General features: G+C 39.1%; 1 protein-coding gene across 2 annotated transcripts in view; it reads right to left on the bottom strand.

Moving 5' to 3' along the window:
- The window catches only part of zgc:113423 (uncharacterized protein LOC569178 homolog), a 16,339-nt gene extending 3,035 nt beyond the window's left edge, over positions 1-13,304 (bottom strand). Inside the window, exons 1-9 of one of the 2 annotated variants that reach the window (XM_067446811.1) lie at positions 13,051-13,304; positions 11,816-11,943; positions 10,388-10,456; positions 10,182-10,259; positions 9,496-9,588; positions 7,409-7,757; positions 6,248-6,451; positions 2,135-2,256; positions 1,515-1,719 (exon numbers count right to left, since the gene is read on the bottom strand). In XM_067446811.1, coding sequence (XP_067302912.1) covers positions 1,515-1,719; positions 2,135-2,256; positions 6,248-6,451; positions 7,409-7,757; positions 9,496-9,588; positions 10,182-10,259; positions 10,388-10,456; positions 11,816-11,943; positions 13,051-13,063 — 1,261 coding nt within the window. In that variant the 5' untranslated portion in view covers positions 13,064-13,304. Of the gene's footprint in view, positions 1-1,514; positions 1,720-2,134; positions 2,257-6,247; positions 6,452-7,408; positions 7,758-9,495; positions 9,589-10,181; positions 10,260-10,387; positions 10,457-11,750; positions 11,944-13,050 lie in introns of those variants that run through there. The other variant, XM_067446812.1, reaches the window with a different exon arrangement.

Genomic DNA, 13,304 nt, shown 5'->3' with positions numbered 1-13,304 from the left:
AAAGTATCACTATTTCTAAGTGTAGAAAAGATGCTATTGCAATATTTATATCTACCACTATACTGTGTCTGCCTTTAAATAGCTGTTAAAAATAAGAGATAATCATGTTTTCATATGTCAGTTGATTTTTATTACAATTCCTTAAGACATTAGCTATGTTTCCATCGAAAAAGTAGCAATTTGAACTTTTCAAAAAAAATCACATGCATATAAGGATTAAAAGCCTTTGCCATGACACTCAAAAATGAGCTCATGTGCTCCTGTTTCCTCTGATCATCCTTGAGATGTTTCTACGACTGGAGTCCACCTGTGGTGAATTCAGTTGATTTGACATGATTTGGAAAGGCAGACACCTGTCTATATAAGGTCCCACAGTTAACTGTGCATGTCAGAGCACACCAAGCCATGAAGTTGTCTGTAGACCTCTGAAACAGGATTGTATCGAGTCACAGATCTGGGAAAGGGTACAGAAACATTTCTGCAGCGTTGAAGGTCGCACAGTGGCCTTCATCCTCTGTAAATGGAAGAAATTTGGAATTACTAGGACTCTTCCTAGAGCTGGCCGTCCGACCAAACTGAGGGATTGGCGAGAAGGGCCTTAGTCAGGGGGAGGTGACCAAAAACCTGAAGATCACTCTGACAGCTCCAGCGGTTCTCTGTGGAGAGAGGAGAACCTTCCAGAAAAACAACCATTTCTGCAGCACTCCACCAATCAGGCCTGTATGGTAGAGTGGCTAGATAGAAGCCACTCCTCAGTAAAAGGGCAACTGTAGTTTGCCAAAAGGCACCTGAAGGACTCCCAGACCAAGCGAAACAAAATTCTCTGATCTGATTAAACTCTGGCCTGAATGGCAAACATCATGTCTGGGAGAAACCAGGCACCGCTCATCACCTTGGCCAATACTGTTCCTACAGTGAAGCATGGTGGTGGCAGCATCATGCTGTGGGGATGTTTTTCAGCGGAAGGAACTGGGAGACTAGTCAGGATCGAGGAAAAGATGAGTGCAGCAATGTACAGAGACATCCTTGATGAAAACCTGCTTTAGAGCGCTCTGAACCTCATACGGGGGTGACGGTTCCTCTTCCAACAGCACAACAACCCTAAGCACACAGCCACGATATAAAGAGTGGCTATGGGACAACTCTGTAAATGTCCTTCAGATGATGTTCAACGAAATTGAGCCACAGGCTAGTCCAATCACATTCACCATTGAGGTAATTTTTTTTGCTGCACATCAAGGGATTCATTTGGTAAATGTGTTTTCATTTATAGTTTATGTGCATGTCGCCTAATCGGGTAAAAAAAAAAAAATCTGCCTAGATCTTGGCTTTCCAGTCAGGTCTTGTAATGCGATATCCTAACATTAGGAATAGGGGAATGGAAACCTAGCTACTGTATTGACACGTAATTTTAATGTAAAAAAGATTAAAGATTCAAATTTGTGATGTCTTGACCCCAAAGCACAGCCCTAAAAGCAACTACATTTCATTAACAGATTTCAGTCTGCACTGACCGCTGTTAGATTCCCAGTCAGCAGGCATGTCGTATTCTTCTGTGATGTGGCTCATCGGCACCTCCTGCTGTTTCTGCTCGGTGTCGCTGTCAGACAGTTCAACGTCAATCTCTGCAGTCGCTACACACGCAACTGCTGTAGTAGGTGCTGACTCTGATCTCACTGATGCTTGCTTCTCAGGTTTTACACTTTCTTCAATCTTTAGCTGTGAAAGAAACATTAACTAAATACCACTCCAAGAAAAATCTTGTGATGTATGGTGGTTAACTTCTTTGTGTGTGTGCAGTTCATGTAAATAATCCTGTAGTGCGGCTAATTAATTAAAAAATGCTTACAATTAATGAGGTAATTTAAAACATTAACTAATTTTAATTTTACAAAAAAAAATGAAACCAGGTACTCCTTCACAAATATGATCAACATAAAATGACTAAAAACACTTAACTTCAAACAAATAGGTAAGTATAAGTGAAGACAATCAAAACGGTCCAGGGACATTAGGGAAAAGTGGTGGAAATAATTTAGTGGTTGAACCGAATTTTTTTTTTTTTTTAAACGATAGTGTTTAATGCCACAGTGTTCATTTTTGCTGATGTTAGAGAAGTTACCATTATTCTTACCTTCCGTGTCTTGTCCATGAACCGATAGTAGCGGGCCATTGAGTTAATTACAGACAGACAAATTTTCCAGTCTTTTCCTCTCTCTCGAAGATCAAATTTTGGGTATCTCTTTACTGCCCACTCTGTGGAAATACACACCACTGTTAAAATGAGGAACTTTCATGCTACTTTGTAAACTGAAACTGATATGAAGCAGAGCAAGTCATGTATTGCCTTAAAGGTGCCCTAGAATGAGTTGAAACAATATGCTAAATTGTAGGGGTGTCAACAATAATCGATTCGGCGATGCATCGCGATGCGGGGCATGAACGATTCAGCATCGATGCGGCAAAGTGCCATAAACGATTATGTCACTGTTTATTTTCTGCTGGACGATAAAGTTGTGAAGTTTCAAATACTTCCGGTTCCGGGAGAATAACAACAACAACAAGGAAGATGGCTGAGGCGGAGGGAGATGACCGCGATAGACGGGTTATTAAAAACGCGCTAACGACCCTAGGTGTGTAGGATTTTCCGTATATATTTTTTGCACAATAATAAATTAATCTATAATGACAAAATACGGCGCAATTCACCTTTATTCCACAAGGTGGCAATGTCTGATACCCAATGATGAAGTGATGTTTCACTCATAGTTTACCTCTGACAGAAAACGGAACAATAATTATAATCTGCAGAACTTGAAATGGCTCAGTGATTTACAGCAGAGAGCAAGTACTAAACACAATCAAATATTAGTGTCACTGTCTCTTGATGATGGATGTGGTCAAGAAGCTGTCAGTGATCAAAATATTGATTTTGAAGACATTGAAAATGAGTTTGGAGAATATGCTGGAGATCGCGAATATGAGGCAGATGCTGAATGTACTGGTAAACGAACTCTGACGAGGACAGATGATGATGGTATTAAACATCTGCTCAAACTGAATCCTTCCAAGCTCCAAAAGGTAACGAAATAGGTTTTATTTTATTCTTCTGTAGCTGTTACTCTAAAATCAGGAGTTTTATATATTATCAGGACAGGTAGAGGTCTATCCATGTTAAATATAGATCTGGGTCAATAACGACCTGAATATGTAAGATGTTTGGTGAAACAGTCATGCATTTAAGGGTTAATTGCATTTTATTTAATTACATTTTATTTTATTTAATAACTTTTATGTCAAAGATACAGGAGACACATGCAGCCAACACAATCTGTTGTATTGCCTCATGACTGATGAAAAATTTGCTTTGTGTGCAGTAGAATTTTGATGCATCACAATGCATCGTAGAATCGAATTGAATCGAATTGTTACCTGGTGAATCGTAATCGAATCGAATCGTGAAGGCAGTGCCAATGCACACCCCTACTAAATTGTTCTCTGATATCTACATTATGCTTATTTAAGGGCAAAAATTGTCCAGATACAGTTTTACAGGTCCATTTACAACCCTATAAATTGTCCCTAGGATGTAATGCTCTGTTTTTGCCTTATTTGAAAGAGTCATGAATATTAATGTTGAGCTCTGCTCTGATTGGCTTATTTCAGCAGCTCACACAAGTTCAGTTGTTCATCGAAGTGGCTCATGAGTCCTGACAGAACACAGACCGACAGAATGACACTAAGCAGAACTTCTCAAATGATGATTGATAAAATGCAGCTTACTTGTTTATTGGTGTTTTCAGATCATCCGCGTTTTCAAGAGAGAGAGCTCGCGTGCATATGGTTGCCAGATTGCACGTTTAGGTAAATCACCGGATAGTATACGTGTTCGTTTCACAGAAAAGCTCTGATTGGGAGATTTAATGACTGAAATCTGGCAACAACACAAACACTCGAACGTTCTGCTTTTTTCCCCGACAAAACCTAAACCATTGCTTTTTGTTCAGGTTTTTATTTTTTAAAATACATTTTAGACTCGTCTTTTTTCGTCAATGATATTGCATGTTTACAGGGCCGGCCCTGACCAATTTGCTGCCCTAGGCAAGAATTTACTTGGTGCCCCTTGTATCAAGGTTTTTATATGCTGGTTGTGTTTTTATAATTAAAAAAAATAAATAAACACACAATTTTAAAAACGCCATATATCCCCTTACAATTGCACTACTGAGTAAAAACATTAGGCTATTAAAAAAATGATATATGTTTATAAACAATTGACATGATTTTTTACAGATTCTGATCACCCAGAACAGTTGCTTACATAAAGTTTAAGATAAAAATAACGAATTAATTAGCAAACATTCATATTTAGATAATGCATTTAGATAAACTGTTCATTCATTTCATCACTTAGCCTCTGTCTTTATCCCCTTATTCCTTATCTTTCCTGTATCAGAGGGCTTCTGTCTTTTTGACACTTTGGCCATTCATCATAAATAATAAGGGAACTTTCCAACTTTCACTGGCGCGAGCAAACAAGCACATTAAAAGCAATTATGTCTGTAAGATGCGCGAGAGTCGACGCGACGCGACAACAATTTTCCAACGTTAAACTGATCGCGCGTTCAATATCGGACACACTAAAGCACCTGGGCAGGAAGAGATTGATGCGGTGATCTGGAAAGAGTCTGGGGATTTGTTTAAGGTTTTTTTTGGTAATATTTCAAATTAATATTAATAAAAAAGAAGCAGTAATAAAACCGGAAAAATCACTCATTTTGGCGCCCCTATAGACGAGTAGCGCCCCTGGCATTTGCCTATTCCGCCTATGCCATGGGCCGGCCCTGTATGTTTATATAATGTTAGTCACAATGTAGGCTATGCACTGACTGTGATGTACTCTGAAATACAAGCATGCAAAAACATCATACTTAAGTTCTCAAAAATATAAATATATATTTTTTACAAAATGAATAGAAGCCTTGTCAAATGACTATCGTTTTAACTTAGATGGTGAAAAGGTGACATTTGCTAGAAGGATCGAGTGAACGATCTGTAAGCCACATACGTATCTACGGTTGTATTTTGTAATACAAAATATTAACCTGTCATTAGACATACTATTTAGTTTTGTATGGTACTTGAAATTTCCTATTGTTAATGCAGGCTACTAGAATCTTCTTTTATAGACAATGCTGTCTCTCTCTCTAAGAAACTTTCAATTTAATCAGAAATTGTTACACTTAATAAGTGGATAAATCACTACTTACTGCTTGCAGGAATATGGTTGGAATTGCCCCTTTCTTAAGTTTTAGACGCTAAGCGAAGCATGTGTTATATTGTCCCAGGTTAGAAAAACTGTCCGTGGTGAAATGGGCCGAGCAAACGAACGATTTTAAATTAAATTGTTGCGGTATCCGATTATAATAAACATCAACCATGACCGTTTACATTTTTTTTTATCGGTGGGAAGGGTATGAAAAGTCCTCACGTCCCCTGCACAGCCTGGAACATGACATTTGTATCCATTAGCTGCCGTTTTTACTTTTATTTTGACGCCGCTGAGAATGCCGGAGCCTGAGCGCACACTCTCATTCTCCGCTTCATTAGTTTACGATCTGTTTATCAGTCCTGTCTAATACGTTATCAGATAGAACTGTTATACAAAGAAAGTGGACAGTATATGAAAAAGTATTAGCGTCTGTCGTGTGGTTGATGTCTAATGTCTCTAGCTGAGCAGAAATACATAATCATGTTTATCTTGGTCTCCTCAAAGTTACGTTGTATTTTCTCTTTAGAGTAAAGGTTGAGAGGTCCTGTTTTCCATGTTCGTAGAGATAGTTTCTGGAGTAGATATATATAGACTATAATCTGTGTGAAGACGGCTTTTTGAAAAATGGCAGGTGCTGGTGTTTCATGTGTGTTCAGCCAATCAAAGTACTGGTAGTTCCTATTGACTCTGAAGTAGGAGCTAGTTTATTTCCCCAAAAGGAGTTCCTAGAACTAAAATCGTTCTTAGTTCCGGTGGTGTGAACACAAAATCCAGGTACTTCCGCCATTGTTTCTAGGAACTATGAAAAGGGTCATCCGGTGCAAAAGCCTCTTATGTGAGCACAGATTAGGAGAGGAAACAGATGTAAATGGCCTGTCACCTAGTGACATTCTGAGATGTCTTTAGCTACTTCAAATTGAAAATAGTTGGCAACTGCACACAGAGAAGGCCATTTGTGAAATAGATCCCGCTCACCTCTGATGGCATTGATCTTGTTTGGGTCGAGTCTCTTTAGGCGTCTGGTTGGGTTTCCAGTGGTGCTGCTTTGAGAAAGTTCCTCCACTGTGAAAATGTTTCTTGTGAGGTACCGTACCGCTGCACCAGGGCGTGCCATTTTACCAGCCCTCTGTAGGATACAGTTTGACAGGAACACCTTTCTATCAGAGCTACCCAGACAACCTACAGGAGTGAAAACAGACACAAATGGCAGCATGAAATCATTCAATTTAGCGAGAGAGAAAAAAAGAGAAGCTAACTGGGCAAGAATATACAAAAATACACTTTATTTACACTTGAAGTGCCCCATTATGCTATTTTAAAGGTTCCTAATTTTGTTTGTAGTTCTTGTTGTTGTCTCCTACAACAGGTTTACATGCATCCAAGGTCAAAAACACTAATTTTCTCATAATATACACTGCAGCATCACCTCCATTCTCAGTGTATGTGTTTTCCCAGTGTTCAGGTGAAACCCAGTTAGATCACTTGCCCACCGCAACACCGCCCTCACTGTCATTTAGATTTTTCATTTTGTTCAGTTTTGTTTCATTTTGTTAGAGAACAGACACTACAAATAAAACCTGAAGGTGCCTGCTCAATACAGCATGAGCCGAATGAGTCGCAGCACAATTGTAGCAGGACAGAAGTCCGATTTGGTTGGAGGGCCCAGTCTGCTGGGATTGGTCAGATGGCCCAGTCTATTGTGATTGGTCTATTCTGCCGTGATTGACCCAGTCTGTTGCAATTGGTCTGCTCTGGTTGTTTTTGATGGCCTAGTCTGCTGTGATTGGTCTACTCTGCTCTGATTGGTTGGATGGCCCATTTTGATGTGATTGGTCAAATGGCCCAGACTGTACCACTTGCAGCGTCTCTTGGAAACCAAACAACCATTGCTATATCTGAATTGAATGAGGTTACCTCTGAATTACCTCTGACCTCTGAATGAGGTTAGAGGAGGAAGTAAGGCTGAAATTACTAATGACTGGTGTCAGGCAGAATCGCTTCTTTCTTTTAGGAGTCAATAACTCCATGTTCTTTGATCTTTAAAATTTTGCAGACCTTTATATTCACAAAAATAAGGACACTTTAAACACATTCTCTGAAAGCAAGATATTTTTCTGAAAAAAAAGACTCTCTTACTCATCCTAGAAAGGTCTGCAGTTGAAGCTGTGTCGCTGGTCTCTGAGCTGATTTCAGCTGTACTCTTCAGTCGCTCCAGATGTTGCATTAGACTCATTTTATTCATGCTGAGAGGTTCTTGTGCTGTGTGGGTTGGTGCTGTGGCCCTGCCCTGGTGCTGGATAACAAGTCGTGGAGGGCTGGGCACCTCTGGGCCGGGAGAGAGGGCAGGAGGTTTCCAACTCTCCACAGATGGAAGGGGAGACGTTGAAGAAATATGAACAAGACGGGGCATCGACGAATTAGAATTGATCAAGGCATCAGACTTCGCCTGGCAACTGTCTCTGTAGCTGGATGACAAATGTGTCCTCTAAAATGAGGGAGAAAGTTAATTTACAGTCAAAACTGCATATGGGTGTTTCTTCAACAGCAGGCACTTTTATGCCTCTAATGTTTAACAGATTTTTTGACAGACAAAAAATACAAAGTCATGGGTTAATAATATCTCTGTAGGTGTACCTGACACTACATTTTAAGCAATAACACGTATAATATTTTTAATTAATCTAAAACAAAACAATGTTTCTAATTTTTGCAGAATTTGTTTTAAAAGTTAGTTTTTAATAACCCAATGTTAATTGGGAGTAAAGTTCATGTCACTGCAGATTAGGAAATGGTGAAAAATTAAATGGCCATAATCCAGGATGACAATGTCAAGATTCATTAGCTCAAACTAAAGAATGAACAATCATTTTCACAGATGAACTGGCCTCTTGTTGGTTTGGTCAAGATCTTGTATAGAGTCCAGCACTCTGTAAAGTCACCTCCAGCACATCCCAAAGACTCTCACTGAATTTAAGGGCTGAACTAAGAGGAGCGATTCATGAGTGAAAATGATTCTTCATTCTTTCACAGTTTGAGCTGATTAATCTTAACATTGTCCTCCTGGAATATGGTCATGATGTGTCTTCATACATGATTGTTTGAGAAATGAAAAGCTACACACTCCATCAATTTTGATTAGAAGAACTGTTGCCAAATATATAACATGACAGAAACATAATAATCATCACTGCAATAATCATCCAATCATAGACTCTTAAAGAGATAGTTCACCCCAAAAAATGTATAAGACCATGATTTACTCACCCTCAAGTCATCCTAGGTGTATATGACATTCTTTCAGATGAATACAATCAGAGTTATATTAAAAAATGTCCTGGCTAATCCAAGCTTTATATAATGGCAGTGAATGGCTGTTTCTGTTTTGAAGTCCATAAAAGTGCATCCATCCATTACTAAAGTGCTCCACACAGCTCTAGGGGTTTAATAAAGGCCTTCTGAAGCAAAGCGATGCATTTGTGTGAAAAAAAATAAATCCATATTTAAAACTTAATACTATAATAACTAGCTTGCGACAGACAACCTACGCATCGATTTACAGTGAAAAAGTAACCCTGGACCCAACGCCTGACGTACTGATGAATGCAGTAGCGCAGAGGATAGAGCAAAACAAAACGGTGGTCATGAATTTAAGTCTAAAACGAGAATTTTATATAGAGAAATGATGGAGGATTTCAATATAAGAGAAGCTTGTGTTTGTTGCCCAACACTATCCGCGAGAGACGTCCAAGCTTACAACACTTTTGCATCCTATGTCATACATTACGTCAGGGGTTATTCTTTTGCTGTAAGTCAACTTCTGTTGGCCATCTGCCAGAAGCTAGTTATTATAATTTCTAAAGTTTTAAATATTGATATTATTCTAACACAAATCCACTTCTATGGACTTTAGCCATATGCTGCCATTATAATGCTTGGGTTAGCCAGGACATGTCTTAATATAACTATTGTATAATTGTATTCGTCTGAAAGAAGAATGTCATATACACCTAGGATGACTTGAGGGTGAGTAAATCATGGGCCCATTTACATTTTTGGGTGAACTATCCCTTTAAGCATTTGCCCATTTAAATCCAAACAGCATTTTTTTGTTTGTTTTTTGGCCAGGCAGTGTATAGCTATTATAAGCTCAATATTTATTCACATTTATAGCGCTTTTCACAATACATATCGTTTCGAAGCAGAGTAAAGTGTGTTATTTTTACCTGAGAGAGGATAGCTGGATTTTGGATGCTTGCTACTTTCGCCTGGAGCATCTCAAACTTCTCATCGAGTTTCAGAATGGCTCCATATGTAACCTGCACCAAGACACCTAAATGTCATACTGACTTATAAATGACAACTCAGTGTTCAATATTAACAATCTTTGTTAAATCTATAGTAAAAAAAAAAAAAAAGTAGCAGATTTGACCCTTCGCTGAGCTCTGCCCTGCTTGACTACTGTTACTTACTGACTTGCAACAGAAAATCCCATTAGAGCAAATAAGAGTTGATGCGCAATTTCAATAAAATGCGCTCATAAAAAGGACTAAAATTGTGATTGGATGTGATGTGGGCCTGTATGAATAGTGATATTGCAAAAGCATTTTATATGGAGAAAAATAAAAATCGAGATGGAATACAAAAAAAAAGAAAAACGAAAAGTAATAACATTAGTGTGAGTGAACAAAACTGTACTTAAAGTGTCTAAAGGTTCACACTGCACCGACAGAAAACAAGCTCAGACAGACTCCAACAAGGGTAATGCACTGATCCCAAAAAGAACCAGACGACGTGTCTGTTGCCGTCTGTCAGCCCGGTGTGAATTGACCTTACAACACACAACAGAGAGGATTGATCAGGAATGTTTTAAGGGCGGGGCTTAGCGATGGATCAACTGAATCATCAGTACCTGACAGTATGCAAGAATCTCTCCCAGAGTTCTTTGCAAATCAGCTCCATATATCTCAGTCGAAATGACACTCTCTGCCTTAATGCAAAACAACAACAAAAGAAAGGCTTTGAAAGAAAATTTAGGTAAAAACAAGACTTCATGGAAACTTATTGAAGTTTCCAGGTTCATTATAGGAATGAAGTATGTTTGTAAAGAGCCATTACCTCATGTGAATCACATGGTATTTCATGTGTGATTTCATTTATGAGAACATCATCATCCGCCTCGGACACCTAGCAGAAAATAAAAGACAGGATACGATCGTTTCATATCTGTATTTGCTCTCTCAATTTACCAAAAGAACTGAATAGAGTAAAAAATGTGGAGAAGAAAATACAACGATCAGGCATAACATTATGACATAACATTATCACATTAATATTGTGTTGGTCTCCCTTTTCCTGCCATAACAGCCCCTAGTGGTATCTGGCACCAATATGTTAGCAGCAGATCCTTTAAATCCTGTAAGTTGCAAGGAGGGGCCTCCATGGATTGGACTTGTTTGTTCAGCACATCCCACAGATGCTCGATTGGATTGAGATCTGGGGAATTTGGAGGCCAAGTCAACACCTCAAACTCATTGTGCTCTTTAAACCATCCCTGAACCATTTTTGCTTTGTGACAGGAGCATTATCCTGCTGAAAGAGCCACAGCCACCAGAAGGGTGTACATGATCTGCAACAATGCTTAGGTAGATGGTGCGTGTCAAAGTAACATCCACATGGATGGCAGAACCCAAGGTTTCCCCGCAGGAACATTGCCCAAAGCATCACACTGCTTCTGCCAGCTTGCCTTCTTCTTATAGTGCATCCTGGTGCCATGTGTTCCCCAGGTAAGCGACGCACACACACCCGGCAATCCACGTTATGTAAAAGAAAACGTGATTCATAAGACCAGGCCACCTTCTTCCATTGCTCCGTGGTCCAGTTCTGATGCTCACGTGCCACTGTTGTTGCTTTCGGCGGTGGACAGGGTCAGCATGGGCACCCTGAATGGTCTGTGTTTATGCAGCCCCATTCACAACAAACTGTGATGCACTGTGTACTCTGATGCCTTTCTATCAAAACCAGCATTAACTTCTTGAGCAATTTGAGCTACAGTAGCTCGTCTTTTTGATTGGACTACATGGGTCAGCCTTCGCTCCCTGAGTGCATCAATGAGCCTTGGCCACCCATGATCCTGTGGCCGGTTCACCATTGTTCCTTCCTTGGAGCACTTTTGATAGATACTGACCACTGAAAACCGGGAACACCCACAAGAGCTGCAGTTATGCTCTGACCCTGACATCTAGCCATCACACTTTGGCCCTTGTCAAACTCATTTAAATCCTAACGCTTGCCCGTTTTTTCAGCTTATAACACATCAACTTTTGAGGACAAAATGTTTACTTGCTGCCTAATATATCCCACCCACTAACATGTGCCGTGATGAAGAGATAATCACTGTTGTTCACATCACCTGTCAGTAGTCATAATGTTAAACCTGATCAGTACACGTGGAACTGACTGCCACAGAGGGTTTACTTACCATCCTGAGCAGCCCTGTTGTATTCCTCTCCAATAAGTATGAAAATGTACATTGTGATACTCTACCATACTGTCACTGATGGGACTGGGGCCTCTGGATCTCATCACTGCTGTGCTGTCATTGTCCATGCTCTCTAGATTCTCCTCTTCTGCCTCAGCCTTCAAACCACACAAAACACTTCTCCCTCTGTTAACTGGAGGAAGAAAACATGGGAATTTGTGGGTTAATTCACTGTGCCAAAGTTGTAGTTATTTATAAATGCTTACATAGGATTGTTAATTGTGCTAATTACAAACAAATGACATCTGAAGCAGATGTTGAGTTGCAGTCATAATAATAAATGTTTCTTGAGCCGAAAGTAAGCATTATTAAGGATCATGTGAGGACAATGAGGACTGAAAATGTAGTTTTGCATCACAGGAATAGATTACATTTTAAAATATAGCACAATTATAAAAGTTATTTTAAATGTAAATTATATTTCATATTAATATTTATTTATGATCAAACAAATGCACCCTTTGTGAGCAGAGCAGAGACATTAAAAAAAAAAAAACACTTCAAAAAGTGTTCCATGGGAAAAAGTTATTGAAAGTGACTCAACCATTTGTACAATCATATTTTATTAATTTATTTAAATGAATAAAGTGCCTGAATGGTGTTACAACACTAGCTCTACTCAGAATTTTGTTGTTGTTGTTGTTTGTTTTTTACCATTGTAACGTTAGCCTATTGTACCGACTGTCCCTTATAATATTTGTTTAGGGTATGGAACATAAATACAGTATTTGTTATTTTTGAAGTACTGGAGTACCATGGTAATATCATGCAAAACGAATTACCATGTATAATGTTATTAATATGGCAATCATTCAGTGTCATAGTATATAAAGTATCTTGGTATCACCATACTGTACTATGGTAAGGCGCAGCATCACATAATGCCATAGTTAATACAATATAATAGAAAACACTGGTTTAAACATAACACCATAGTTGACATGTCTTTTAGTACCATGTTAATGACATTTCTACAAGTTATTTAACAAAAACGGGCATTACAAAGCGTTCCGAACGTTAAACAGCGGATAGTGGTTATAACGTTACTTCCGTTCGCAGTAAACGAGGAACGGTTTGTTGAATAAACGCTCATTGAATATGAAGCTACTTCCGTTTTTAGAGCCATCAAAACAGGATAAACCGATAAACAAAACCCACACAGTTGTAACGTTATGTGTTGTTTGAGCTAGTCGCATTTAAAGCGTTCAGTGTGTATTGTTGTGAAGAGATGCACTTGTACCGTGTACAGACATGCTCGGTCCGCCGCTGTCACTCGCGTTGTGTTTATCGTATTGTAACCTATTACTTAAGTTTGTTGTTGCTATTGGAACGGTTTAGGTTCACGACTATTGTTGTTATTGTACGAGATTTTATATTACGTTCAAACCACGCCCGTTCTGCAATGTCATTCCTCTCTGCGCATGTCTGAACGCAGCGTGGCGTTCACTTCACAAAGCGTTCCCTACGCCCCTACACAAAAACAGCCAGAAGTGG

The sequence above is a fragment of the Pseudorasbora parva genome, chromosome 6, assembly GCF_024679245.1.
Source record: "Pseudorasbora parva isolate DD20220531a chromosome 6, ASM2467924v1, whole genome shotgun sequence".
Taxonomy (NCBI): Eukaryota; Metazoa; Chordata; class Actinopteri; order Cypriniformes; family Gobionidae; genus Pseudorasbora; species Pseudorasbora parva.
The sequence above is the reverse complement of the archived record's forward strand: the minus strand, read 5'-3'. Positions and strand labels throughout refer to the sequence as shown.